This window comes from Ornithorhynchus anatinus, chromosome X5 (assembly GCF_004115215.2).
Source record: "Ornithorhynchus anatinus isolate Pmale09 chromosome X5, mOrnAna1.pri.v4, whole genome shotgun sequence".
Taxonomy (NCBI): Eukaryota; Metazoa; Chordata; class Mammalia; order Monotremata; family Ornithorhynchidae; genus Ornithorhynchus; species Ornithorhynchus anatinus.
In genome coordinates, this window is record NC_041753.1 from 702,869 (window position 1) to 728,465 (window position 25,597).

General features: G+C 65.8%; 2 protein-coding genes across 7 annotated transcripts in view; one reads left to right on the forward strand and one right to left on the reverse strand.

Moving 5' to 3' along the window:
- Positions 1–7,207, reverse strand: part of DCST2 (DC-STAMP domain containing 2) — a 21,359-nt gene extending 14,152 nt beyond the window's left edge. For all 6 annotated transcript variants that reach the window (XM_039910937.1, XM_039910938.1, XM_039910935.1 and 3 more), the window contains exons 1-4: positions 6,967–7,207; positions 4,100–4,270; positions 2,344–2,445; positions 862–1,059 (exon numbers count right to left, since the gene is read on the reverse strand). In XM_039910937.1, the coding sequence (XP_039766871.1) occupies positions 862–1,059; positions 2,344–2,445; positions 4,100–4,270; positions 6,967–7,189 (694 nt within the window). In that variant the 5' untranslated portion in view covers positions 7,190–7,207. The remainder of the gene's footprint in view (positions 1–861; positions 1,060–2,343; positions 2,446–4,099; positions 4,271–6,966) is intronic.
- DCST1 (DC-STAMP domain containing 1) lies at positions 7,188–24,555 on the forward strand. The gene is made up of 16 exons (XM_039910849.1): positions 7,188–7,268; positions 8,363–8,540; positions 9,541–9,615; positions 9,710–9,838; positions 11,527–11,666; positions 13,764–13,962; positions 14,792–14,935; positions 15,967–16,088; positions 17,289–17,446; positions 18,579–18,678; positions 18,984–19,079; positions 20,817–20,943; positions 21,610–21,726; positions 21,841–21,983; positions 23,182–23,295; positions 24,286–24,555. The coding sequence occupies exons 1-16, from the start codon at positions 7,188–7,190 to the stop codon at positions 24,541–24,543; spliced, it is 2,181 nt and encodes a 726-aa protein (XP_039766783.1). The 3' UTR covers positions 24,544–24,555.
- Positions 24,556–25,597: the final 1,042 nt, after the last annotated feature.

Here is a 25,597-nt window from a genome sequence, read left to right on the forward strand (position 1 = left end):
TCCCCTCCTCCCCATTGGCCAGCCCGTGCCCCCCCCAACCAATCCCTTCTCCCCATTGGCCAGCCCTCCTAGGCCCCACCCAATTCCGCTCCTCACCATTGGCCAACCTTTGGGCCCCACCCCACTCCCTCCTCGCCATTGGCCAGCCTGAGGGCCCCCCCCCCAACCAATCCCGTCTCCCCATTGGCCAGCCTGAACCCCCCCCAACCAATCCCTTCTCCCCATTGGCCAGCCTGTGCCCCCACCAACTAATCCCTCCTCCCCATTGGCCAGCCCACCTAGGCCCCACCCCATCCCCCTCCTCACCATTGGCTAACCTTTGGGCCCCACCCAATTCCCCTCCTCCCCATTGGCCAGCCCGTGCCCCCTCCCCCCCAGCCAATCCCTTCTCCCCATTGGCCAGCCCTCCTAGGCCCCACCCAATTCCGCTCCTCACCATTGGCCAACCTTTGGGCCCCACCCCACTCCCTCCTCGCCATTGGCCAGCCTGTGGGCCCCCCCCCCCAACCAATCCCGTCTCCCCATTGGCCAGCCTGAACCCCCCCCAACCAATCCCTTCTCCCCATTGGCCAGCCTGTGCCCCCCCCCAACTAATCCCTCCTCCCCATTGGCCAGCCCACCTAGACCCCACCCGATCCCCCTCCTCCCCATTGGCCAGCCTGAGCCCCCCCAGGCAATCCTTCCTCCCCATTGGCCAGCCTGTGCCCCCTCCCAACTAATCCCTCCTCCCCATTGGCCAGCCCGCCCAGACCCCACCCGATCCCCCTCCTCCCCATTGGCCAGCCTGTGCCCCCCAACCGATCCCCGCTCCCCACTGGGCAGCCCTTGGGGCGCGGGGGGGGGGGGGGGCTCCCTCCTCACCATTGGCCAGCCCGCAGAGGACCACCTTGAAGGGCACCAGCACGTAGCAGAGGAAGAAGAGGACGGGCAGGGCGCGCAGACAGTTGTCCTGGGCGCCGTCGAAGACGCGGGCGCACTTCCGGTAGGGCTCGCCCAGCTCCTTATTGCACACCTCCCCGATGTGCCGCAACCAGTACCAGACGTTGCGCAGCGCCCGGGCTGGCGGAGGAAGAAGGTGGGCCCGGTGGGCGCCGTCCCCGAGGATGGGCACGTCGGGGCGGGGAGCCGGGAGAAGCCCCAGCCGTCAAAAGCAACTAAGTGGTGCCATTTGCCGAGCGCTCACTCTGTGCACAGCGCCGTTCTAAACGCCGAGGTAGACACGGGGTCATCGGGATGTCCCACGTGGGACTCCCGGTCCCCGTCTGGCAGACGATCCGTCCGTTCCAAGCGCTGAGTCCAGCGCCGTGCACCTAGCGAGCGCTCGATCGACACCATCGAAGGACTCGCCCGAGGTCCCCCAGCTGGCGGGAGTAGAACTCACGACCTGTGACCCCCCCACCCCCCCCCCCCCAAGCCCGGGCCCTTTCCGTGGGTCAGTGAGCTGGGATGGCGGGAGCAGGTCGTCACCGTAAACTAATCACCTTGGTATTTGTGGAGCGCTTCCTGATAACGTTGGCATTCGTTAAGCGCTTACTGTGTGCAGAGCACTGTTCTAAGCCCCGGGGGAGACACAGGGGAGTCAGGTGGTCCCACGTGGGGCTCGCCCTCTTGATCCCCATTTTACAGAGGAGGAAACTGAGGCCCAGAGAAGTGACTTGCCCACAGTCACCCAGCTGACAACTGGCGGCGCTGGGATTCGAACTCATGACCTCTGACTCCAAAGCCCCTGCTCTTTCCACTGAGCCACGCTGCTTCTCCGTGCCAAGCGCTGTTCTAAGCACTGGGGTAGAAAGGTGATGACGACGACGACGATAGATTGCGGTACTTTGTGAGCGCTCGCTCTGTGCGCGGCACCGCTCTGAGCACCGGCGTAGATACGAGGTAATAAGTGTGGAATTGGTGAAGCACACAGAGAAACAGCGTGGCTCGGTGGGAGGAGCCCGGGCTTGGGAGTCAGGGGTCGTGGGTTCGAATGCCGGCTCTGCCCCTTGTCAGCTGGGTGACCGTGGGCCGGTCACTTCACTTCTCTGGGCCTCGGTGACCTCCTCTGTCAAATGGGGATGAACTGGGAGCCTCCCGTGGGACCACCCGATGACCCCGTCTCTCCCCCAGCGCTTAGAACGGTGCTCTGCACCTCGGATACCGACGTTATTATTAAGCACGTATTCTGTGCCGGGCGCCGTGCTAAGCGCCGGGGTGGGTACAAGCAAATCGGTCCCTGCCCCACGTGGCGTTGGCGGCCTGCATCCCCATCTTCCAGATGAGGAAACCGAGGCCCAGAGAAGGGACCTGCCCCGGGGGGGGGGGGGGGGGGGGTCACACGGCGGACGTGCGGCCGCTCACCCACGTGCTGGACGCCGTCCATGATGGCCCGGAAGAAACGGCGGATGCGGTCGGCCACCACCTTGGACTTCTGGGCCACGGCCTTGATCTTCTGCAGGGCATCTGGTGGGCGCGGAGGGGGACGCTCAGCACGCTCCTCTCCGCCCCCGGCCTCCCGGCGGCTCGTCAGGGGCAGGGAAGGCGTCTGTGACTCTGCCCTCTTCTAATATTAATAATCCTGTTCTTTGAGAAGCTGCGTGGCTCAGTGGAAAGAGCCCGGGCTGGGGAGTCAGAGGTGACGGGTTCGAATGCCGCCTCTGCCCCTTGGCAGCTGGGTGACTGTGGGCCAGTCACTTCGCTTCTCTGGGCCTCAGTGACCTCATCTGGAAAATGGGGATGAAGACCGGGAGCCCCATGGGGGACAACCTGATGACCCTGTGTCTACCCCAGTGGCTTAGAACAGTGCTCTGCACATAGTGAGCGCTTACCAAATAGCAACATTAATTAATTGAATAATTAATCGATTAATTGATGGATTGATAGTGGGCCTGCCCCCTCCCTTCCTTCCCCACCCCCCCTTCCCACCACTGGCCAATCCCCGTCGAAGGGGTGGGGCCTAGTCGAGGAGGCTCCGCCCCCTGTCCCAGACGCCATTGGTCCGCAGGGGTGGAGGGGGCAGGGCCTGACCGAGGAGGCCACGCCCCTCCCTCCGGCCATTGGCCCTGAGGACTGAGGGGGTGGGTCCTTCCCGACGAGGCCCCGCCCCCTCCCTCTTCTGCCGTTGGCTCTGGGGGCTGAAGGGGCGTGGCCTGACGTCTGTGGCCCCGCCCCATCCCTTCCCCTCCCGTCATTGGCCCTGGGATGGAAGGGGCGTGTCCTTCCAGACGAGGCCCCGCCCCCTACTTCCCCCCTCCGGCCATTGGCCCTGGGGACGGAGGGGGCGTTAACCTGACAGAAGAGGCCACGCCCCTTCCCTTCCCGTCATTGGCTCTGGGACCGCGGGGGCGTGTCCTTCCCTACGAGGCCCCGCCCCCTCTCCCTCCCCTATCGCCATCGGACCCGGGTCGGGAGGGGGCGTGGCCAGACGTCTGGGGTCCCGCCCCTTCCTCTCCCCTCATTGGCCCTGGGACTGAGGGGGCGTTACCTAACAGAAGAGGCCACGCCCCCACCCCTTACCGCTGAAGCCCCGCCCCCTCCTTCTCCCTCCCGCCATTGGCCCTGGGGACGGAGGGAGCGTTACCTAACAGAAGAGGCCACGCCCCCCACCCCTTCCCCTCTCGCCATTGGCCCCGGGACTGAGGGGGCGTGCCCTTCCCCACGAGGCCCCACCCCCTCCTTCTCCCTCCGTCCCCAGGGCCAATGGCCGGAGGGAGCGTTACCTAACAGAAGAGGCCACGCCCCCCACCCCTTCCCCTCTCGCCATTGGCCCCGGGACTGAGGGGGCGTGCCCTTCCCCACGAGGCCCCACCCCCTCCTCCCCCCTCCGGCCATTGGCCCCGGAACGGAGGGGGCGGGTCCTTCCCGACGAGGCCCCGCCCCTCCTCCCTCCGGCCATTGGCCCTGGGGACGGAGGGAGCGTTACCTAACCGAAGAGGCCACGCCCCCCACACCGTCCCCTCTCGCCATTGGCCCCGGGCCCTAGGGGGCGTGTCCTTCCCACGAGGCCCCGCCCCCTCTCCCCTCCCCCGTCGCCATTGGCCCTGCCGCCCGGGGGGCGTGTCCTCGCCCCGAAGCCCCGCCCCCGTCCCTCCCCGGGGCGGGTGGCGGCGCGTCTGACCGAGGAGAGGCAGGCGCGCTTGGTCGACGAGCCGTCGGGTCTGGTTGAGGGCGAGCTCGGCTCCGCAGGCCACCGCCTCCCCGGCGCGCCGGAAGTTCTTCAGGGCGTTGGCGCACGGGCCCTGCACCACCAGCCCGAAGGCCGCCACCAGCAGCACCGCGCGGCCCTGCCCTGCGGACCCCCCGGGCACCCGCGCCCCACGTTTACCGCGGGCCGCTGCGCCCCGACTCCCCCGTCGTCGTCGTCGTCGTCCCCCCCCCCCCCGCCCGAGCGCTTAGGACGGTGCTCTGCACCCGGGAAGCGCTCCGCAGATACCGTGGAGTGCATGGACGAGCTAAGCGCCCGAGGAGGACGGTGGAATGAATTGAACGCCCCCTCCCGCCCCCCCCAGCGCTTAGCACACTGCTTGGCACTCTGTAAGCGCTCCAGAAACACGATGGGATGAATGAATGAATGAATGAATGAATGCAGGCTACCCGCCCCCTCCCCCAGCCCGCTCCTCTCCCCAGCGCTTAGCACGCCGCTTGGCACTCCGTAAGCGCTGCAGAAATAGGATGGAATGAATGAATGCATGAATGCATGAATGAATGAACTAAGCCCCCACTCAAGACGATGGAATGAATTGAATGAACACCCCCCATCCCAAAGTCAGGCTCCCCCCCCCCCCCCGCACCCTCTCCTCTCCCCAGCGCTTAGCACGCTGCTTGGCACTCAGTAAGCGCTCCAGAAATACGATGGAATGAATGAATGAACTAAGCACCCACTAAAGACAATGGAATGAATGTATGTATGAATGAATGAATGAACTAAGCACCCACTCAAGACGATGGAATGAATTGAATGGAACACCCTCCCCCAGCCCTCTCCTCTCCCCAGCGCTTAGCGCACTGCTTGGCACTCAATAAGCGCTCCATAAATAGGATGGAATGAATGAATGAATGAATGAATGAATGAATGAATGAACGAACTAAGCACCCACCAAAGACGATGAAATGAATTGAATGAACACCCTCCCCCAGCCCTCTCCTCTCCCCAGCGCTCAGCGCACTGCTTGGCACTCAATAAGCGCTCTATAAATAGGATGGAATGAATGAATGAATGAATGAATGAACTAAGCACCCACTCAAGACGATGAAATGAAGTGAATGAACACCCTCCCCCAGCCCTCTCCTCTCCCCAGCGCTCAGCGCACTGCTTGGCACTCAATAAGCGCTCTATAAATAGGATGGAATGAATGAATGAATGAATGAATGAATGAATGAATGAATGAACTAAGCACCCACTCAAGACGATGAAATGAAGTGAATGAACACCCTCCCCCAGCCCTCTCCTCTCCCCAGCGCTTACCACACTGCTTGGCACTCAGTAAGCGCTCCGTAAATACGATGGAATGAATGAATGAATGCCCCCGCCCACCCCCATGGCTCAGTGGAAGGAGCCCGGGCTTGGGAGTCAGAGGTCCTGGGTTCTAATCCCGCCTCCGCCACTTGTCAGGTGGGCGACCTCGGGCGAGTCGCTTTGCTCCTCCGGGCCTCGGTTCCCTCATCTGTCAAAGGGGGATGAGGCCTGGGGACCCCACGGGGGACCACCCGATGACCCTGGATCTGCCCCAGCGCTCAGAACAGTGCTCGGCACGTAGTAGGTATTTTTATCACCCTATTTATTTTGCTGGTGAGATGTCCATCCCCTCGATTCTATTTGTCGCTATTGTGCTCGTCCGTCCGTCTCCCCCGGTTAGACCGTGAGCCCGTCGGTGGGCGGGGACTGTCTCTCTCTGTTGCCGATTCGTCCATTCCAAGCGTTTGGTACAGTGCTCTGCACATAGTAAGCGCTCCATAATTGCTACTGAATGAACGAATGAGACCCGATTAGACCCCGAGCCCGTCAGTGGGCAGGGACGCTCTAGCTGTTGCCGATTTGTCCATTCCAAGCGCTTAGTGCTCTGCCCAGGGTAAGCGCTCAGTAAATACTATTGAGTGAATGAATAGTAAGCGCTTAATAGATGCCAACGTTATGATTATTATTAATCCCCGTCTCGCAGATGAGAAAACTGAGGCCCAGAGAATGATAACGGTGGTATCCGTGAAGCGCTCACTGTGTGCGAGCAACTGTTCCGAGCGCTGGGGTCGGGAAGCAGCGCGGCTCAGTGGCAAGAGCCCGGGCTTGGGAGTCAGAGGTCACGGGTTCGACTCCCGGCTCTGCCACTCGGCAGCTGGGGGACCGCGGGCCAGTCGCTTCGCTTCTCTGGGCCTCGGTGACCTCGTCTGTCAAATGGGGCTGAAGATCGCGAGCCTCACGTGGGCCGACCCGGCGACCCCGGATCTCCCCCGGCGCTTAGAAGGGCGCTCTGCGCAGAGTAAGCGCCTGACAGATACCGACATCATTACCATGATTACGATTGCGAGGGAATCAGGTGGTCCCCCGTGAGGCTCCCAGGCTCCGTCCCCTTTTGACAGATGCGTGGCTCAGTGGAAAGAGCCCGGGCTGGGGAGCCAGAGGTCATGGGTCCGAATCCCACTCCGCCGCTTGGCAGCTGGGTGACCGTGGGCGAGTCACTTCGCTTCTCTGGGCCTCGGTCCCCTCATCCGTAAAACGGGGATGAAGACCGCGAGCCTCCCGCGGGACCGCCCGATGACCCCGGCTCTCCCCCAGCGCTTAGAACGGTGCTCTGCACGGAGTAAGCGCTTAACCGACACCAACCTCGTCATTATTATCATTTGACAGATGAGGGAACCGAGGCCCAGAGAAGCGTCCCCAGGGGACGGGCGGCGGAGGCGGCGGGACCGGAACCCAGGTCCTCCCGAGGCCCGGGCGTCCGTCCGCCGGGCCGCCCGCCCGCCCGGCCCGACGCCCCCTCGCCGGCTCACTGGAGAAGGCCTGGGGCAGCAGCAGGAGCACGGTGGCCCGGACGGGGCGGGAGAAGGCCATGCCCATCCCCAGGAAGGCCGCCAAGGTGACGGAGACCACGAAGCAGCCCCAGGGCTGGTGGCCCTGGACCAGCAGGGCCAGGAGCCCGTAGGCCGCGGACAGAGCCAGGCCCAGGGCGAAGCCCCCCGCGCTGCGGACCACCGTCCTCTCCTCGTCCGCCATGGCCGGAGGGCGGGCGCCCGTCTCCCCGGCGACCGGCCCGGGGTTCCGGAAGCCCCCCCGGCCCCGCCGTGACCTCACAGTGGGGGAGGCTCCTTCCGGCTGGACCATGGCCGCTCGGCTGACCCGGAGGGACCGGCGGGCGGGGAGGTCGCCCAAACCCCCGAATAGCAGTGAGCCGGACCCCCCCCCCCCCGGCCCCGGGGTGACCCCTCCTCCCCAGAGCCCCCCCCACCCCCTTCCAGAGAGGCGGCGTGGCTCAGGGGAAAGGGCGCGGGCTTTGGAGTCGGAGGTCAAGGGTTCGAATCCCGGCTCGGCCACTTGTCGGCCGGGTGACTGCGGGCGGGTCACTTCACGGTGCCTCAGCGACCTCATCCGTCAGATGGGGATGAAGACCGGGAGCCCCGCGGGGGACCACCCGATGACCCCGGGTCTCCCCCGGCGCTTCGGACGGTGCTCGGCGCCTAGGAAGCGCTCAACGTTATTGTCGCTCGACCCCGGGCATTGATCAATTAATGAATGTCGGGATCCGTTGAGCGCCTCCTACGCGCCGAGCACCGTCCGAAGCGCTGGCGGCGGGGGGGGGAGACACGGGGTCATCGGGTTGGGCCGCGCCCAGTCTTCAGATGAGGTCGCCGGGGCCCAGAGAGGTGAAGCGGCTCGCCCGAGGTCACCCAGCTGACAAGCGGCGGGATGCGAACCCGCGACCCCCGACTCCCCGGCCCGGGCTCTGGCCACGGAGCCCCGCCGCTTCTCTGATCGGGCGCCCGCTGTGTGCGGGAGCACCGCGCCGAGCGCCCGGGAGAGGACGGCACGGCCGGATCCGGCCCGCCCCTACCGAGCCGACCGCCCGGAGGGCCCTCGCGGAACCCCCCGCTCCCCCGTCTCGGCGGTCCACCGTCGCCTCCCCCGACCCCTTCGTTCGGTCGGCCGTACCGAGCGCTCGCCGGGTGCGGGGCGCCGTGCCGGGCGCCCGGGAGAGGCCGTCGACGGGGGGGCGGCTCCGTGCAGCGAGCGTGGCTCCGCGGAAAGAGCCGGAGGTCACGGGTTCACATCCGGGCCGCCGGGCGACCGGGGGCGAGTCGCTTCCCCGGGCCTCGGTGACCCCGTCTGGAGAACGGGGATGACGACCGGGAGCCCCACGGGCGGCGACCCCGGCCCCTTCCCGGCGCGTAGGACGGCGCTCGGCACCCGGCGAGCGCTCAACCGACGCCACCCTCGTCCTCAGCTCTGAAGCGGGCGCTCGGCTGGGTGCTGCCGGCCACCTGTGCCCGCTTCCTGTGGCGCCGACCCGGTCGCTTCCCCGTGGCCGCCTTCTTGCTGGGGGCCGGAGTCGGGGGCTTGATGTCTCTGGGTGAGCCCGGCGGGGGTCTGCGGGGCGGGGGCGGGGGTCTCCGCGTGCGTCTCTGCAGAAGTACTGACGGGGCGGTATTTGCCAAGCGCTCCCTCTGTGCCGGGCGCTGTACTAAGCGCCGGGGGGGGCGGGGGGGAGAAGCGGCCCGGCTCGACGGAAAGAGCCCGGGTGTGGGACCCGGAAAGTCGCGGGCGCGAAACCCGGCTCTGCCGCTCGGCGGCCGGGTGACCGAGGGCCGGTCGCCTGGCTTCTCTGGGCCTCGGTGACCTCAGCTGTCCAATGGGGATGAAGACCGGGAGCCGCACGGGGGACCACCCGATCGCCTTGTATCGCCCTGCCGAGAGGCAGCGTGGCTCAGTGGAAAGAGCCCGGGCTTTGCCGTCGGGGGTCACGAGTCCGCATCCCGGCTCTGCCGCCGGTCAGCTGGGGGACCGCGGGCGAGTCACCTGGCTTCTCTGGGCCTCGGTGACCTCATCTGGAAAATGGGGGTGAAGACCGCGAGCCCCACGTGGGACAACCTGATGACCCTGTATCCACCGCAGCGCTGAGAACAGTGCTCGGCACATAGGAAGCGCTTAACAAATACCAACATGATCATTATCATTCTCATCGTGATCCCCCCGGCGCTCAGAACGGTGCTCCGCACGTAGCGAGCGCTCACCGAATACCACCGCCGTCGTCGTGCCTGTCGCTCCCGACGTCTCTCCGCAGGAGAAGCAGCGTGGCTCCGTGGAAAGAGCACGGGCTTTGGAGTCAGGGCTCATGAGTTCGAATCCCGGCTCTGCCCCTTGTCGGCTGTGTGACCGTGGGCGAGTCGCTTAACCTCTCCGTGCCTCGGTTCCCTCATCTGTAAAATGGGGATTGAGACCGTGAGCCCCACGCGGGACGACCTGATTCCCCTGTGTCTACCCCGGCGCTTAGAACGGTGCTCGGCACATAGGAAGCGCTTAACCAATACCAACGTTATTATCCTTATTATCCTTATTATCCTTATTATTAGGTCTCTTCCAAATCCTGGTCAACCCCACGAGTCTCCCAGAGGAGGAGAAGGTGATCCTGATGTACAGCATGGCCGGTGAGCCGGCGGGCCGCGCCGGGGGGGGGACGCGGAGGGCGGGGCGGGCCGGGGCGGGCCGCTCACCCCCTTCTGCCCTCTCCCCTGGCGGCAGGCGTGGGCGCCCTGGGATGGGGCCTCTCCCCGCACGTCCGCTGCGCCAGTCTCCTGGTGGTGCCCAAGATGGTGGGCAAGGAGGGACGACTCTTCGTGCTGGGCTACTTGCTGGCCGCCATCTACGAGGGTGAGGGGCCGGGAAGGGGGGGGCGGGCGAGGGGCCGTGAACTCCAGGAGGGACAGGGAGGCCACCCGGGTGAGCCACGGAGCGAGCGGCTCCCAGACGCCGCCACTAGCGTGCCGCAAATAACCCATCGGTAAGGATCGCGGTTACGGCCTCTGTCGAGCGCTTCCTACCTTCCAAACGGAGCGCCGACGGGTTCGTTCACTCGGTCCCATCGGGTGAGCGCTCGCTCGCTTCCGGGCGGAGCGTCGTCCTAAGCCCCCGGGAGAGCGTAAAACAACGACAAACAGGCACGTTCCCCGCCCGCAGCAAGGTGACGGTCCGGGGCGGGGGGAGGGAGACGTCGGTACAGATCAGTGCGTTGCAGATAGGCCCCGATAATATCATATAGCAGAAGAAGGAGAATGTTGGTACCTGTTAAGCGCTTAGTACGGGCAGAGCACCGTTCTAAGCGCCGCGAGGGAACCGAGGCCCAGAGAAGCGAAGTGACTCGCCCACGGTCCCCCAGCCGCCAGGCGGCGGGGCCGGGATTCGAACCCGCGGCCTCTGACTCCCCAGCCCGGCCCCTTTCCGCCGAGCCACGCTGCTTCCCCTGCTGCGATACCGAACAATAATGACCGACACACCGCAGTGCCGCGAGGACGGGGGGGCGGGGGGGCGGATATCGAATGTCCAGCGAGTCAGTCGGCTTTACTGAGCGCAGAACGCCGTACTAAGCGCTCGGGGGAGGACGGCGTGGCTCGGCGGAAAGGGCCCGGGCTTCGGAGTCAGAGGTCGCGGGTTCGACTCCCGGCTCCGCCACTTGGCCGCGGGCCGGTCAGCCCCGCTCCTCTGGGCCTCGGCGACCTCGTCTGGGAAATGGGGATGGAGACCGCCGGGCTCCCGTGGGACCACCCGCTGACCCCGTTTCTCCCCCGGCGTTTAGAACGGTGCTCCGCACAGAGCGAGCGCTTAACAAACGCCAACATTTCAACGCAACGTCCACCGGATACATTCCCTGCCCACACCGAGCTCACATTCGGGAGCAGGGGAGACGGACGTGAATCCCAATCAAGAAGTTCCAGATAGGCACGGATATTAAGAGAGAATCTATAAAAGAGAGAATAAGAATTACAAATTATTCACCGGGATGTGGGGTCGGTATCTGTTAAGCGCCGACTCCCGGGCTTGGGAGTCAGAGGTCACGGGTTCGAATCCCGGCTCCGCCGCTTGCCGGCCGTGGGACTCTGGGCGAGTCGCTTTCCCTCTCTGGGCCTCAGTGACCTCATCTGTCAGATGGGGATTAAAACTGTGAGCCCCACAGTAGGCGCTCAGCAAACACCGCCACCGTCGTCACCCTGCGCCAAGCACTGTTCTCAGCGCTCGGGGAGAGCCGAGGTAAAGGAGGTCGGCCCCCGGGGGGCTCCCGGTCTTCATCCCCATCTTCCGGAGGAGGCGACCGAGGCCCGGAGACGTGACTCGCCCCAGGTCGCGCAGCGGCCCGGCGGCCGAGGCGGGATCAGAACCCACGGCCTCTTGACTCCCCGGCCCGGGCCGTCGCCCCCGGGGCCCCGCCGCTTCTCCTGTCAGATGTCCAACCCGACGGTCCGTCGGGCGGTGGGGTCCAGTGAGCGCCTCCGGCGTGCGGGGCGCTGCGCTAGGCGCCGGGGAGCGTCCGGCCCGGCGGCGGACGGGCCCCATCGCCCCCGCAGGCCCCGTGTCCAACCTGCGGCACAACCTGGCGGAGGCGGCGCGTTCGCTGGGCTGCACCGTGGAGCTGCAGGTCAACAACAGCCGCGAGGCCTGGCGCGTCTCCACCGCCCCGCTGCGGGCCGTCATCCGGGACCTGCTGGTGAGCGGGGTCGACGGGGGTCGACGGGGAGGTCACGCGGGGGGCCCGGGGAAGACCCCCCCCCCCCCCCCGTTTGGGGAACACCGGGATGTCCCCGGCCCCTTGACCTCCTCGCGGGCGGGGAAACGCGTCCCCCGGTTGTCCTATTCTCCTCTCATTCAATGGTATCGATAATAGTAATAATGATGTTGGTATTTATTGAGCGCTTACTATGTGCCGAGCCCTGTTCTGAGCGCTGGGGTAGACACGGGGGAATCAGGATGTCCCACGTGGGGCTCCCGGTCTTCATCCCCATTTTCCAGATGAGGTCACTGAGGCCCAGAGAAGTGAAGTGACTCGCCCACGGTCACCCAGCTGACCAGTGGCAGAGCCGGGATTCGAACTCATGACCCCAGAGCCCGTGCTCTTTCCACCGAGCCACGCCGCTCCCCTATTGATGGAGCGCTTCCTGGGTGCAGAGCACTGGACTGAGCGCTGGGAAACGGACGGGTCGGCAACAGACGGAGACGGTCCCGGCCCGTCGACGGGCTCGCGGTCTAATCGGGGGAGACGGACGGACGGGAACGATGGCGATCGATGGAATCGAGGGGATGTACGTCTCGTTAAAAACGGTAGCGAGGAAATGGAATCAGGGTGACGGGCAGCTCGTGGAAACGAAACGGACCAATTAAACAGGGCGAAGAAGCCAGATACAGTTGAGCGGGGCTCTCCCAATCGCTTAGTACGGCGCCCCGCACGCAGGAGGCGCTCGGTCGATACGTCGGCACGGACGACGAGAAGCAGCGGGGCTCAGCGGGGAGAGCCCGGGCCGGGGAGGCGGAGGCCGTGAGTTCGAATGCGGTCGTCGGCTGTGCGACTGTGGGCAGGTCGCTTCTCTGGGCCTCAGTGACCTCATCTGTCAAATGGGGATTAACCGGGGGCCTCCCGTGGGACCGCCTGACGACCCCGTATCTCCCCTCGGCACCTAGTGAGCGCTCAACAAATACCAACACTGTTATCGTCAGTTGGGTGACCGTGGGCCGGTCGCTTCGCTTCTCTGGGCCTCAGTTCCCTCATCTGGAAAACGGGGATTTGGGGGGGACAACCTGTTCCCCTTGTATCCCCCCCCCCCCCCCCAGCGCTCAGAACGGCGCACAGAGTAGGCGCTTAACAAATACCACCGTCGATTAATGAACCGATCTGTAAAATGGAGATGAAGACAGCGAACCCCACGCAGGACCCGGACGGTGGTCCAAGCCCATTTGCCCGTCTCCACCCCGGCGCTTAGGACGGTGGCTGGAACGTAGTAAGCGCTTCAGTACCACGACCATTATTATCATCACCCTAGATCCATCCATCCGGGCTGCGGACCTGGGAGCGGGAGATGAAGAAAGGAGCGATTAAGAGGTGGCGCGGGAGGAGAGGAAGGGTTAGCCAGGGAAGGCCTCCTGGAGGAGACGGGCCTCCGTATGCCGCGATCAATAATAACGTTGGTATCTGTCAAGCGCTTACTAGGTGCCGAGCACCGTTCTGAGCGCCGGGGGAGATCCAGGCTCATCAGGGTGTCCCACGCGAGGCTCACGGTCTTCATCCCCGTTTGACAGGCGAGGTCACTGAGGCCCGGAGAAGTGAATGACAAGAACGTTGGTGTCAGTTAAGCGCTTACTACGCGGAGAGCACTGTTCGAAGCGCTGCGGTAGATCCGGGGGAATGAGGTCGTCCCCCGTGAGGCTCCCAGTCTTCACCCCCATTTGCCAGACGAGGGAACTGAGGCCCAGAGAAGTGAAGTGACTCGCCCACGGCCACACGGCCGATCAGGGGCAGAGGCGGGATCCGAACCCATGACGTCCGACCCCCGAGCCCGGGCCATGCTGCCGCTCGACCACGCCGCTTCTCGTTATTATGGTTATTATTAGTGCCTCAATGGGACGATATCACAGACGCGTGTCCCCGTCCCCCCCCCCCCCCGTCCACGAGGAACCGAGAGTCTAGAGGGGGAGAAATCGATACATCGGCGTCGGGGGGCCGGAGGAAGGGAGGAGCGAGAGTCGGGGCGACGCCGGAGGGATTGGGGGGGGGGGGCGTCTCAGGGTCCCCTGGCCCCCCTTGACCCCGCAGCGCCGCGCCCCGGAGCTGAACGCCGAATCCCGCAACGTGACCCTGGCCTTCCACGAGCTGGACGAGCAGGTGACCAGCGAGGAAGGCTACGAGGCGACGGCCGAGGAGGCCCGGGCCCTCCGGGGGCGCGCGGGGCCCGGGACCCCCATCCCCGACACCCAGAAGATGTACGAACTCAAGACCCGCCTGCGCTGCGCCCGTGAGTGGGGGTCCCAAGGCCCGGGGGTGGGGGGGCCCGGGGCCTCTAACGTGTCGGGAGGACCTGGGTTCTAATCCCGGCTCCACCACCCAACTGCCGCGTGACCTTGGGCAAGTCACTTGGCTTCTCTGGGGCTCCGTTCCCCCATCCGGAAAAGGGCAGGCCCTCCGGGGGACGACCCGATGACCTCGTGTCTACCCCGTCGCCGAGATCGGTGCTCTGCACGTAGTAAGCGCTTCGCCGATACCGTCATTCCCGTCATTCGTTCGATAGTATTTACGGAGCGCCTATTGTGTGCGGAGCGCTGGACTGAGCGCTTGGAGTGGACAGGTCGGCCACAGAGAGAGACGGTCCCTGCCCGTCGATGGGCTTACGGTCTAACCGCCGTTAAGAAACGGCGTGGCTCCGGCGGCGAGAGCCCGGGCTTGGGCGTCGGAGGTGGTGGGTTCGAATGCCGCCTCCGCCGCTTGTCAGCTGGGTGGCTTTGGGCCAGGCCCTTCCCTTCAGTGGGCCTCAGTTCCCTCATCTGTCAGATGGGGATGAAGACGGTGAGCCCCACGTGGGACCACCCGATTCCCCTGGGTCTACCCCGGCGCTTAGAACGGTGCTCGGCCCATAGGAAGCGCTTAACACATACCAACGTTATTATCACCTAGTCAGCGCTTAACACGTACCATCACGATGACGATGCCGCTCGGGGCCTCGGTGGCCTCATCTGTCAAATGGGGATGGAGAGCGGGAGCCCCCCCCCCCCCCCCCCCCCCCCCGCAGCGCTCAGGGCAGGGCGGGTCCCGGCGTGAGCGCCTCAGCGACGCCCCCTGGTGGTCAGAGCTGGTGCGGCAGGCGGAGCTGAGCTGCCGGCGCTGGTTCGAGGAGAAGCTGCGGAGCTGCCTGCGCGCCGTCCCCGTCCCCTTCCTCAACCACCTGCTCTGCCTCCCCCTGCGCTTCGCCTTCGTCTGCGCCGCCGCCAGGGGTCAGCAGAGGGACCGGGGCCGGGGGGGGGGGGGGGAGGGGGCGGGGCCGGAGGGGGAGGGGGCGGGGCGCGCGGAGAAGAGGCGGGAAAGGGGTGGGCGGGAGGGGCCGGGAGGTGGGCGGGGTCGGGGGGAGGGGCGGGGCACGTGGAGAGAGGAAGGGAAAGGAGCGGTGGGCGGGGCCTGGAGGGAGGGGAGGGGTCGACCGAGGGGGAGGGGCGCGCGGAGAAAAGGCGGGAAAGGGGCGGGCGGGGTCCGGGGAGAGGGGCGGGGTCGGGGCGCGCGGAGAAAAGGCGGGAAAGGGGAGGAGGGCGGGGCCGGGACACGCGGAGATGGAAGGGGAGGCGGGCGGGGCCTGAGGGCGAGGGGCGGGGCACTCGGGGAGAAGGCGGGAAAGGGGAGGTGGGCGGGGCCGGACCCAAGGGGGCGGGACCGAGGAAAGGGGCGGGACGCGCGGAGAATAGGCGGGACGGGTGGGCGGGGCCCGGGGAGGGGGCGGGAAAGGAGCGGTGGGCGGGGCCTGGAGGAAGGGGAGGGGTCGACCGAGGGGGAGGGGCACGCGGAGAAAAGGCGGGAAAGGGGAGGAGGGCGGGGCCTGGAGAGGGGCGGGGCCCGGGGAGGGGGCGGGAAAGGAGCGATGGGCGGGGCCTGGAGGAAGGGGAGGGGTCGACCGAGGGGGAGGGGCGCGCGGAGAAAAGGCGGGAAGGGGAGGAGGGCGGGGCCTGGAGAGGGGCGGGGCCGGGGGAGGGGGCGGGGCACGCGGAGATGGAAGGGGAGGCGGGCGGGGCCTGAGGAGAGGGGGCGGGGCCAGGGGAGGGGGCGGGGCCCGGGGAGATGGGTGGGGAGGGGGCGGGGCAAGAGAAGGGGTGGGGCAATAAAAGAGTGGGCGGGGCAGAGGAGAGTGGGCGGGGCGACCGAGGAAAGTGGGCGGGGCAGAGGAAAGCGGGCGGGGCTTCGGGAGGGACAGGCGGCAGTGGGCGGGGCCATTGGGAGGTGGGCGTGGCCTCACGCTCCCGATCCCTCCGCCCCGCAGCGATGGGCCCCTGGTGCCGGAACCGCATCCCCGTGGAGGGAAACTTCGGCCAAACCTACGACTCGGTCAATGACTCCGTGAACGGGCTGGGCGGCGAGTTCTCGGCGCGCGTGGAGATCCACGTGCGTGTCGCCCCGCCCCCTCCGCGAGGGACCCCCCCCGCCCCTTTCCTGCCCCCACGCGAGACCCCGCCCACCGCGCCCCTGCCCTCTTAATAACAATACCGGTCGCAATGCGGGCATCTGTTAAGCGCTCACTACGTGCCGAGCGCCGTTCTAAGCGCCGGGGGGAGATCCGGGGTCGTCGGGTTGGCCCGCGGGAGGTGACAGTCTTCATCCCCGTTTTACCGATGAGGAAACTGAGGCACAGAGAGCAATAATAATAATAATAATAACGAAGCCGTCGGTATCTGTTAAGCGCTCGCCGTGTGCAGAGCGCCGTTCTAAGCGCGGGGGGGGAGAGACGGGGGTCACCAGGTGGTCCCGCGGGAGGTCCCAGTCCTCAGCCCCATTTTCCAGATGAGGTCACCGAGGCCCAGAGAAGCGACTGGCCCACAGTCACCCAGCCGACGGGTGGCAGAGTCGGGATTCGAACCCAGGACCTCTGCCTCCCCAGCCCGGGCTCTTGCCCCTGAGCCGCGCCGCTTCCCTGTAGGTGACGCGCCTGTCTACCCCGGCGCTTAGGGTAGTGCTCGGCACATGGTAAGCGCTTCCCAGGTACCGTGGTTATTATTTTTTATCAGCGTAGTCTGGGGGCACGAGCCCGGCTTTGGGAGGTCGGAGGACGTGGATTCTGATCCCGGCTCCGCCACGTGTCCGCCGTGTGACCTCGGGCAAGTCGCCTCGCTTCCCCGGGCCTCAGTGGCCTCATCCGGAAAATGGGGATGAAGACCGGGAGCCCCATGAGGTTCAACCCGTCTACCTTCCACCTACCCAGCGCTCACACCGGTGCTCGGCGCCTCGTGAGCGCCCAAGCGCCGAAATTATTATTATTGTTATTCTCTGGGCCTCGGTGGCCTCGTCCGGAGAACGGGGATGAAGACCGGGCGCCCCGTGAGGTTCGACCCCTTTCGCCTCGTACCCACCCAGCGCTCAGAACGGTGCTCGGCGCCTGGTGAGCGCTTAACAAATGCCAAAATGCTTATTACGATTATTCTCGGGGCCTCAGTGGCCCCATCTGGAAACCGGGGATGGTGACTGGGGGGGGGGGCGGGGGACAAGCCGCTAAACGTGGATTTGCCCCGGCGCTTAGAACGGTGCTCGGTACAGAGTGGGCGCCTCACGCACGCCATAATTAGTATTATTGTTCTTCTTATCCGACAGGAGCAGCAGCAGCAAGCCCTGGTGGGCGGCACCGTGAGCCCCTTGCTGATCCAGCAGCAGGTGTTCAGCCAGGTGACGCTCGGGGCCAAGGCCCTGGGCCGGATCCTGGGCGTCCTCCAAGTGCTCTTCTCGGCCACCTTCCTGCTCGTCTTTTGCGCGTGCGTGCCCGGGGGTCCGGGGCGGGGGGGGGGAGGGCAGGGAGGCCCGGTGGAGACACAACCGTAGGGGACGGGACAGAGATCATCGTCGTCGTCGTCGTCATCATCATGTTGGTATCTGCTAAGCGCTTCCTGTGTGCCGAGCACCGTTCTGAGCGCTGGGGGAGATCCGGGGTCCATCAGGTGGGCCCCCGTGGGGCTCACGGTCCCCGTCTTCCGGATGAGGTCACCGAGGCCCGGAGAAGTGAAGCGACTCGGCCACGCGGCTGCCCGGGGCCGGGATTCGAACCCATGACCGCTGACTCCCGAGCCCGGGCTCCTGCCACTGAGCCGCGCGGCTCGTCTTGGGCAATGGGTTTTTCCACGTATTCGTGTGCGTGCGCGTAGATGTGCGCGTACATATGTAGCGCTGCCTGTGTATACGTAACGGCGGATATGATAGCAATAATGATAATGATGATGATGGTGTTCGTCAAGCGCTTACTGTGTGCCCAGCACTGTTCTAAGCGCCGGGGTAGATATGAGGTCATCGGGTTGTCCCACGTCAGGTGGGTCACTGACAGGTGGGGAGACGGAGACACGGAGAGACGCACGGACTCACCGACAGAGGGGGAGACGGAGACATGGAGGACACAGAGACACGGAGAGACGCATCGACTCACCGACGGGCGGGGAGACAGAGACGCGGAGAGACGCGCGGACTCACCGAAAGAGGGGGAGACGGAGACACGGAGAGACACGCGGACGCACTGACAGGTGGGGAGACAGAGAGGCGGAGAGACACACGGACGCACCGGCGGGTGGGGAGACAGAGACGCGGAGAGACACGCGGACTCACCGTCCTCGTGGAGAGACACAGAGACACGGAGAGACGCATCGACCCACCGACGGGCGGGGAGACAGAGACGCGGAGAGACGCACGGACTCACCGAAAGAGGGAGAGACAGAGACGCGCAGAGACACGCGGACTCACCGCCCTCACCCCGCTGTGGTTCGCCCTCAGCCCTCGTAATAATGACGACTTGGGTACCCGTGACGCCCTCGCTGTGTGCCAAGCACTGTTGTAAGTCAGCAGGGTCCCGGGGGGACCCCCGCCCTCAACGGGGTCCCCGCTCCCCGTTTCCTCCCTCAGGTCCTTCTCCTACACCAACAGCTACAACGGCGACATTCGCTTCGACAACATTTACATCACCACCTATTTCCGCCAGATCGACGCTCGCCGTCGCCGGCTGGTGAGGGGGTAATAGCGACGGCGTCCGGGAGGCGCTCACCGTGTGCCGAGCACCGCCCTGAGCGCCGGGTGGGGGACGGTGCAAGGGGATCAGGCTCGTGGGGCTCCCGGTCTTCATCCCCATTTTCCAGCGGAGGTCACCGAGGCCCAGGCAAGTGGCCGAGCAGGGATTCGAACCCGTGACCTCTGACTCCCGAGCCCGGGCTCTGGCCGCCGACCCCCCTCGGCCCCGAACCGTCCCCTCTGGGGGAGCGGGGAGGGAGGAGACACCGTGTCCCGTCCCCCCCCCCCCCGCCCCCCCCCCAGGGCAAGGGGACCCTCCTGCCGCTCCGCAAGGCCGAAGAGAAGATCTTCATCTTCCCCTGGAAACCCACCATCCAGATCCCCGAGAGAGCCAACGTGGTGAGGCGTTGCGTCCCTTCAGTCGTACGTGCCGGGCGTTTCCCGCGCGCGGAGCCCCGGGCTAAGCACCGTAGCCAACCCGCCGGACGACGACTCTCTCCCGGGGCCTTATCGAAGGCCCGTCTCCTCCCGGGGGCCCTCCCCGACCGCGCCCTCCTCTCCTCCCGCTCCCTTCCGCGGCGTCCCGACTCCCTCCCGTCGCCCAGCAGGAGCCCGGGAGTCAGAAGGACCCGGGTTCTAATCCCGGCTCCCCCGCTTGTCGGCTGGGCGGCCTCGGACAAGTCACGTCTCTGGGCCTCGGTGACCTCGCCAGGAAGACACGGGGACGAATGATATCGGTTAAGCGCTTACTGGGTGCCGAGCACCGTTCTAAGCGCTGGGGCGGATACAGGCTCATCAGGGCGTCCCCCGTGGGGCTCCCGGTCTTCATCCCCGTTTTCCAGATGAGGTCACTGAGGCCCAGAGAAGGGAAGCGACTCGCCCGCGGTCACGCAGCTGCCAGGCGGCGGAGCCGGGATTCGAACCCATGAGCCCGGACGCCCGAGCCCGGGCTCTTTCCACTGAGCCACGCTGCTTCCCGGATACGGCGATCGTGATAACAATCTGCTCTCTGTTGAGCGCTCAGTAGGTGCCGAGCACTGGCCCAAGCGCCGGGGGGATGCAGGGCCATCAGCTTGTCCCTCGTGGGGCTCACGGATTTTTAATCCCCATTTTCCAGATAGGGTAACTGAGGCCCAGAGAAGTGAAGTGACCGGTCCAGAGTCACCCGGGATAAAGCAGCGGGGCTCAGTGGAAAGAGCCCGGGCTCGGGAGTCCGAATCCCGGCTCCGACCCCCCCCCCCCCCCCCCCCCCCCCGCCCCGTCGGCCGGGTGACGGCGGGCAGGTCACTTCACCTCTCCGGGCCTCAGTTCCCTCATCTGTCAAATGGGGACGAAGACCGGGAGCCCCACGGGGGACGACCCGATGACCCCGTATCTCCCCCAGCGCTTAGAACAGCGCTCTGCGCATCCTAAGCGCTTAAATACCGCCGTCGTTATCATCACAGAACGGGGAGGGGGACGAATGAAGGGGGACGAGGCGACGCCGAAGGGAGCGGCGGATGAGGAGAGGAGGGCGCAGTCAGGGAAGGCCTCTCGGAGGAGGCGGGGCTCTCCCGTAAGGCCTTGGACGGGGAGAGCGGCGGTCTGGCGGATTTCATTCGTGCATTCAACGGTATTTACCGAGCGCTTACCATGTGCAGAGCACCGGACCGAGCGCTCGGAACGGACGAGTCGGCGACAGACAGAGACGGTCCCCGCCGTCCGACGGGCTCACGGTCCGATCGGGGGAGACGGACGGACGAGGACGATGGCGATCGACAGAGTCGAGGGGATTCAGTCGAGGCGACTAAATAGAATCGAGGCGACGTACATCTCGTTAACCAAATAAATGGGGTGATGAAGAAAATATAGACAGTCGAGCGGACGAGTACGGTGCCGAGGGGATTCATTCGATAGTATTTATTCGTTCACTGGTATTTATTGCGCGCTTACTATGTGCAGAGCACTGTACTAAGCGCTTGGGATGAACGAGTCGGCAACAGATGGAGACGGTCCCTGCCGTTTGACGGGCTCACGGTCTGATCGGGGGGATTGGAGGAGGAGGAGGAGGGTCTTCCAGGCCGGGGCGGGGGGGGGGCGGGGGGGGCCCGGGAGAGGCGGGGAAGCCGGCGGCCGGGCATCGTGCGGGTCCGGCAGATCCGGGAGCTGATGGAGTCGATGCCGCCGCTTCTGCTGCTGCTGGTGACCTGCGTGCTGGACTGGGCCCTCTACACCGTCTTCGCCACCATCCGCCACCACTCCTTCGTCCAGTACTCCTACCAGAGTGAGTCCGGCCCCCCGAGGCCCCCCTCCCCGCCCGCCCCACCCCCCCGGGCCCGCTCCTCCGCCTTCGTCCCCCCCCCCCCCCCGCGCCACCCGGGCCGCCCCGTCGAGCGCTGGACCGTGTGCTGAGCACTGGACCCGGCGGTGGGGCCAGGCCAGTCTGCCGTCGGAAAAGCCGGCGCCGACGGTCTCGTGACCCCGTCTGTCGAATGGGGGGCTTCGAACCGGGAGCCCCGCGTGGGACCTGATCACGTTGTATCCCCCAGCGCTTAGAACGGTGCTTTGCACAGAGTAGGCGCCGAACAAATACCCCGGTTTATGTAGAGAAGCAGCAGGGCTCCGTGGAAAGAGCCCGGGCTCGGGAGTCAGAGGTCACGGGTTCAAATCCCCGCTCTGCCCCTCAATAATAATAACGTCGGTACCTGTTAAGCGCCTACTGTGTGCCGAGCACCGTTCTGAGCGCTGGGGGAGACCCGGGGGAATCGGGTCGTCCCACGTGGGGCTCCCGGTCTTCGTCCCCATTTGACGGATGAGGGAACTGAGGCCCGGAGAAGTGAAGTGACTCGCCCGCGGTCCCGCAGCCGCCGAGTGGCCGAGCCGGGATTCCGACGTGGTGAGCGCTCAGCAGGTACCAACATTATTATTATTATTATTATTCCGCTTCCAGGCAGCCACCAGCTGGAGGTGAAGGTGGGCGGCGACTCGTTGCTGGCCCGGCTCCTCCGGAGCACCGTCGGCGCCCTCAACACGTCCTCCTCCACCCGCGTGGACGCCGACAACACCCGTGAGGCCCGGCCGGGAGAGCGGGGGGGGGCCGGAGGGGCCGGAGGGGAGGGGACGGGGGCGGAGGGCGTGACCCCCCCCCCCCCGGGGCCCGTCTCCTGCCCCCCGTCGCCAGCCTGCCTGCCCGAGCCCCGCGGGCTGGACGCCCTGGGCTACGCCCACGTCTGCCTGCCCGCCGGCCTGCTGCTGCTGTGCTGTCTCCTCCAGGCCTACGGCTACCGGCTGCGGCGGGTCATCGCCTCCTTCTACTTCCCCAAGGTGCCCGGGGTCCCCCGGCCCCCCCACCCCCCGCCCCCGGCCGCCCCCTCGCCCGCCGGCCCGGCCCTCCTCCTTCCGGCCTTCCGATCCCGGCTCCGCCGCTCGGCGGCCGCGTGGCCCCGGTCGAGTCGCTTCACTTCTCTGGGCCTCGGCTCCCTCGTCTGTCCAACGGGGATGAGGTCGGTGAGCCCCCCCCCCCCCCCCCCCCGGGGACCGCCCGACGGCCTCGTATCTACCCCAGAAGCAGCGGGGCTCGGTGGAGGGAGGCCGGGCTTTGGAGCCGGGGGCCGTGAGTTCGAATCCCAACCCTGCCACTCGTCAGCTGCGTGTGGGCGAGTCACTTCACACTTCTCTGGGCCTCGGTTCCCTCATCCGTAAAATGGGGATGAAGACCGGGAGCCCCACGTGGGACGTCCTGATTCCCCTGTGTCCATTCCGGCGCTTAGGACGGTGCTCGGCACACAGTAAGCGCTTAACAGATACCAACGTTATTAATCATTACAATTATTATTATTATTATTATCACCCCGGTGCTCGGAACGGTGCCCGGCACCGAGTAAGCACTTCACAAACACCGTTGTTGTTATTATTCTCTGGGCCTCAGTTCCCTCTTCTGTCAAATGGGGATGAGGACCATCTCGTTACCTCGTATCTACCCCAGCGCTCAGAACAGGGCTCGGCCCAGAGTAAGCACTTCACAAACCCCATCGTTATTATTATTATTATTCTTCTTCTTCTCTGCGCCTCAGTTCCCTCCTCTGTCAAATGGGGATGAGGACCGTGAGCCCCACTGGGGACCACCCGATGACCTTGTATCCACCCCAGGGCTCAGAACAGTGCTTGGCACAGAGTAAGCGCCTGACAGAACACACGAGCAGCGCGGCTGAGCGGCAAGAGCCCGGGCTTGGGAGTCCGAGGTCGCGGGTCCTAATCCCGGCTCCGCCGCTTGTCTTGTCGAATACCGACATTATCATTATTCTCCGGGCCTCCGGGCCCTCGCCCGTCCAACGGGAGCCCCGCCCGGGACCTCCGTCCGCCCCGATTTGCTTGGCTCGACCCCATCGCTCAGTCCAGCGCCCGGCACGGAGCGAGGGCCCCACCCGTCCCACCGCCCCAGCCCCCGGGCCCGCCCCCCGGGACCCCTCCGCCGGGGGGGGGGCGGGTCTCGGCGGTGACCCCGCCGCGTGGCCCCCCCCAGAGGGAGAAGAAGCGCATCCTGTTCCTGTATAACGAGGGACTGAGGCGGCGCCTGGCCTTCGCCAAGCTGCAGCGGAAGAACATCGTGCGGCGCGCCCAGCGCCAGGGAGCCCGGGTGAGAAGACGCCCAGCACCCCCTGCCCACCCTCCGCCCCCCCCCCCCCGTTTTAGACCCTCCCCCTCCCCTTAGCCTAGTAACGTTGGTGTTTATTAAGCGCTTACTACGTGCAGAGCACTGTTGGAAGCGCTGGGGGAGATCCGGGGGCGTCGGCTTGTCCCCGCTCCCGGTCTTCATCCCCATTTTACAGACCTGAGGCCCGGAGAAGTGAAGTGACCTGCCCACAGTCACCCGGCCGACAGGGGAATCGAACCCACGACCTCCGACTCCCAAGCCCGGGCTCTTGCCACTGAGCCACGCGCCAAGCGCCGTTCTAAGCGCCGGGGCGGAGACGGCCCCGTCGGGGTGGACACGGTCCCCGTCTCCCAGTTCGTTCATTCAGTCGTCTCTACGGAGCGCTTACTGTGTGCGGGGCGCTGCGCTAAGCGCTTGGAATGTGCAGTTCGACAGCCTTCAGCCGCGTGGCTGGGTGGCAGGACCCCGGGCCCGGGGGGGGGGGGGGGGACGGAGGTCACGGGTTCGGATCCCGGCTCCGGCACGCGTCTGCTGTGTGACCTCGGGCAAGTCACTTCACTTCTCTGGGCCTCAGTGACCTCGCCTGCAAAAACGGGGATTGATAATAACGTTGGTATCTGTTAAGCGCTTACTTTGTGCGGGGCGCTTATTCCGAGCGCTGGGGTAGATACGGGGGAAGGAGGTCGACCCACGGGAGGCTCCCGGTCTTCATCCCCATTGGACAGATGAGGGAACCGAGGCCCAGAGAAGCCAAGTGACTCGCCCACGGTCACACAGCTGACAAGGGGCAGAGTCGGGATCGGAAGACTGGGAGCCTCCCGCGGGCCGACCCGATGACCCCCGTCTCTCCCCCGGCGCTTAGAGCGGTGCTCTGCACCGAGTGAGCGCTCACAGATAGCCCCGTCATCATTATCATTATCATTATTATCGTCCGGCTGAGCCTGTCCTCCCTTCCGTCCCGGCCCCGGGCAGCGGCGGCCCCTCCCGGACGCCTGGTTCCGCCGGTGCCCGGGCCGGCTGCTGGACCGCTGGCTGGGCCGCCGCTGCGTGGTGTGCCAGGCCCCGGAGACGAGCGGCTCCCTGCCCTGCCCGACCTCGGGCTGCGGGGCCGTGTACTGCCCGGCCTGCTGGGGCGACGTGGGCCGCCGCTGCCCGGCCTGCACCCCGGCCAACCAGCTCTCCTCCTCCGCCGACAGCGACAGCGTCGACGACGCCACCTACGCCGGCTGACGGCTCCCCTCCTCGGCCCCCCCCCCCCGCCCCCCTCCGCAGTAAAGAGGCCGCCGTGTCGGCGAGCGCTTACCCTGTGCCGAACGCCGAGCGCCTCGGAGAGGGTCTCTGCTTTCCAATAAGCTTGGTATCGGGCAAGCGCTTACCCCGTGCGGAGCGCTGTTCTAGGCGCTGGGTGGGGGGGGAGACGGGGTCGTCGGGTTGCCCCACGTGGGGCTCACGGTTCGTCCCCGTTTTCCCGACGAGGTCACCGAGGCCCGGAGAAGGGAAGTGATACATAATAATAATAATAGCGTTGGTATTTGTTAAGCGCTTACTATGTGCCGAGCACCGTTCTAAGCGCTGGGGTAGATACGGTCACCCGCCTGACAAGGGGCAGAGCCGGGACTCGAACTCGTGACTGCGGAGTCCCAAGCCCGGGCTCTTTCCACCGAGCCACACTGCTCTCAATCCCGATGTTGGTATTTGTTAAGCGCTTCCTATGTGCCGAGCACCGTCCTAAGCGCTGGGGGAGACCCAGGGGAATCAGGGTGTCCCACGTGGGGCTCACGGTCTTCATCCCCATTTTTTACAGAGGAGGTCACTGAGGCACAGAGAAGTGAATGATGTTGGCATTTGTCAAGCGCGTCCTATGTGCCGAGCACCGTTCTAAGCGCTGGGGGGAGATACGGGGTCATCGGGTGGTCCCACGGGAGGCTCACAGTTAATCCCATTTTACGGATGAGGTCGCCGAGGCCCAGAGAGGTGAAGCGACTCGCCCACGGTCACCCAGCTGACAAGGGGCAGAGCCGGGAGTCGAACTCATGACCTCTGACTCCCAGGCCCGGGCTCTTTCCGCCGAGCCACGCTGCTTCCCCAGTAATAATAATTTATTATTATAGATACGGATAACGATAGTAATGACGGCTTTCGGTGAGCGCTTACTATGTGCCGGGCGCTGTTCTAAGCCCTGCGGTAGATACGAGACGGAGGGGCGGCGTGGCCTAGTGGAAAGGGCAGGGGCCTGAGAGCCGCCAGGTCACGGGTTCTAAACCCGGCTCTGCCACCTGTTTGT

What these genes read in the sequence shown, in the direction of transcription:
- DCST1 (XM_039910849.1), top strand. Translation starts at nt 7,188, where the DNA reads ATGGCCGGAGGGCGGGCGCCCGTCTCCCCGGCGACCGGCCCGGGGTTC. An exon ending in CCGTCATCCGGGACCTGCTG is followed by an intron (nt 11,667 to 13,763) that starts GTGAGCGGGGTC and finishes TTGACCCCGCAG; the next exon opens with CGCCGCGCCCCGGAGCTGAA. An exon ending in CCCAGCGCCAGGGAGCCCGG is followed by an intron (nt 23,296 to 24,285) that starts GTGAGAAGACGC and finishes GGCCCCGGGCAG; the next exon opens with CGGCGGCCCCTCCCGGACGC.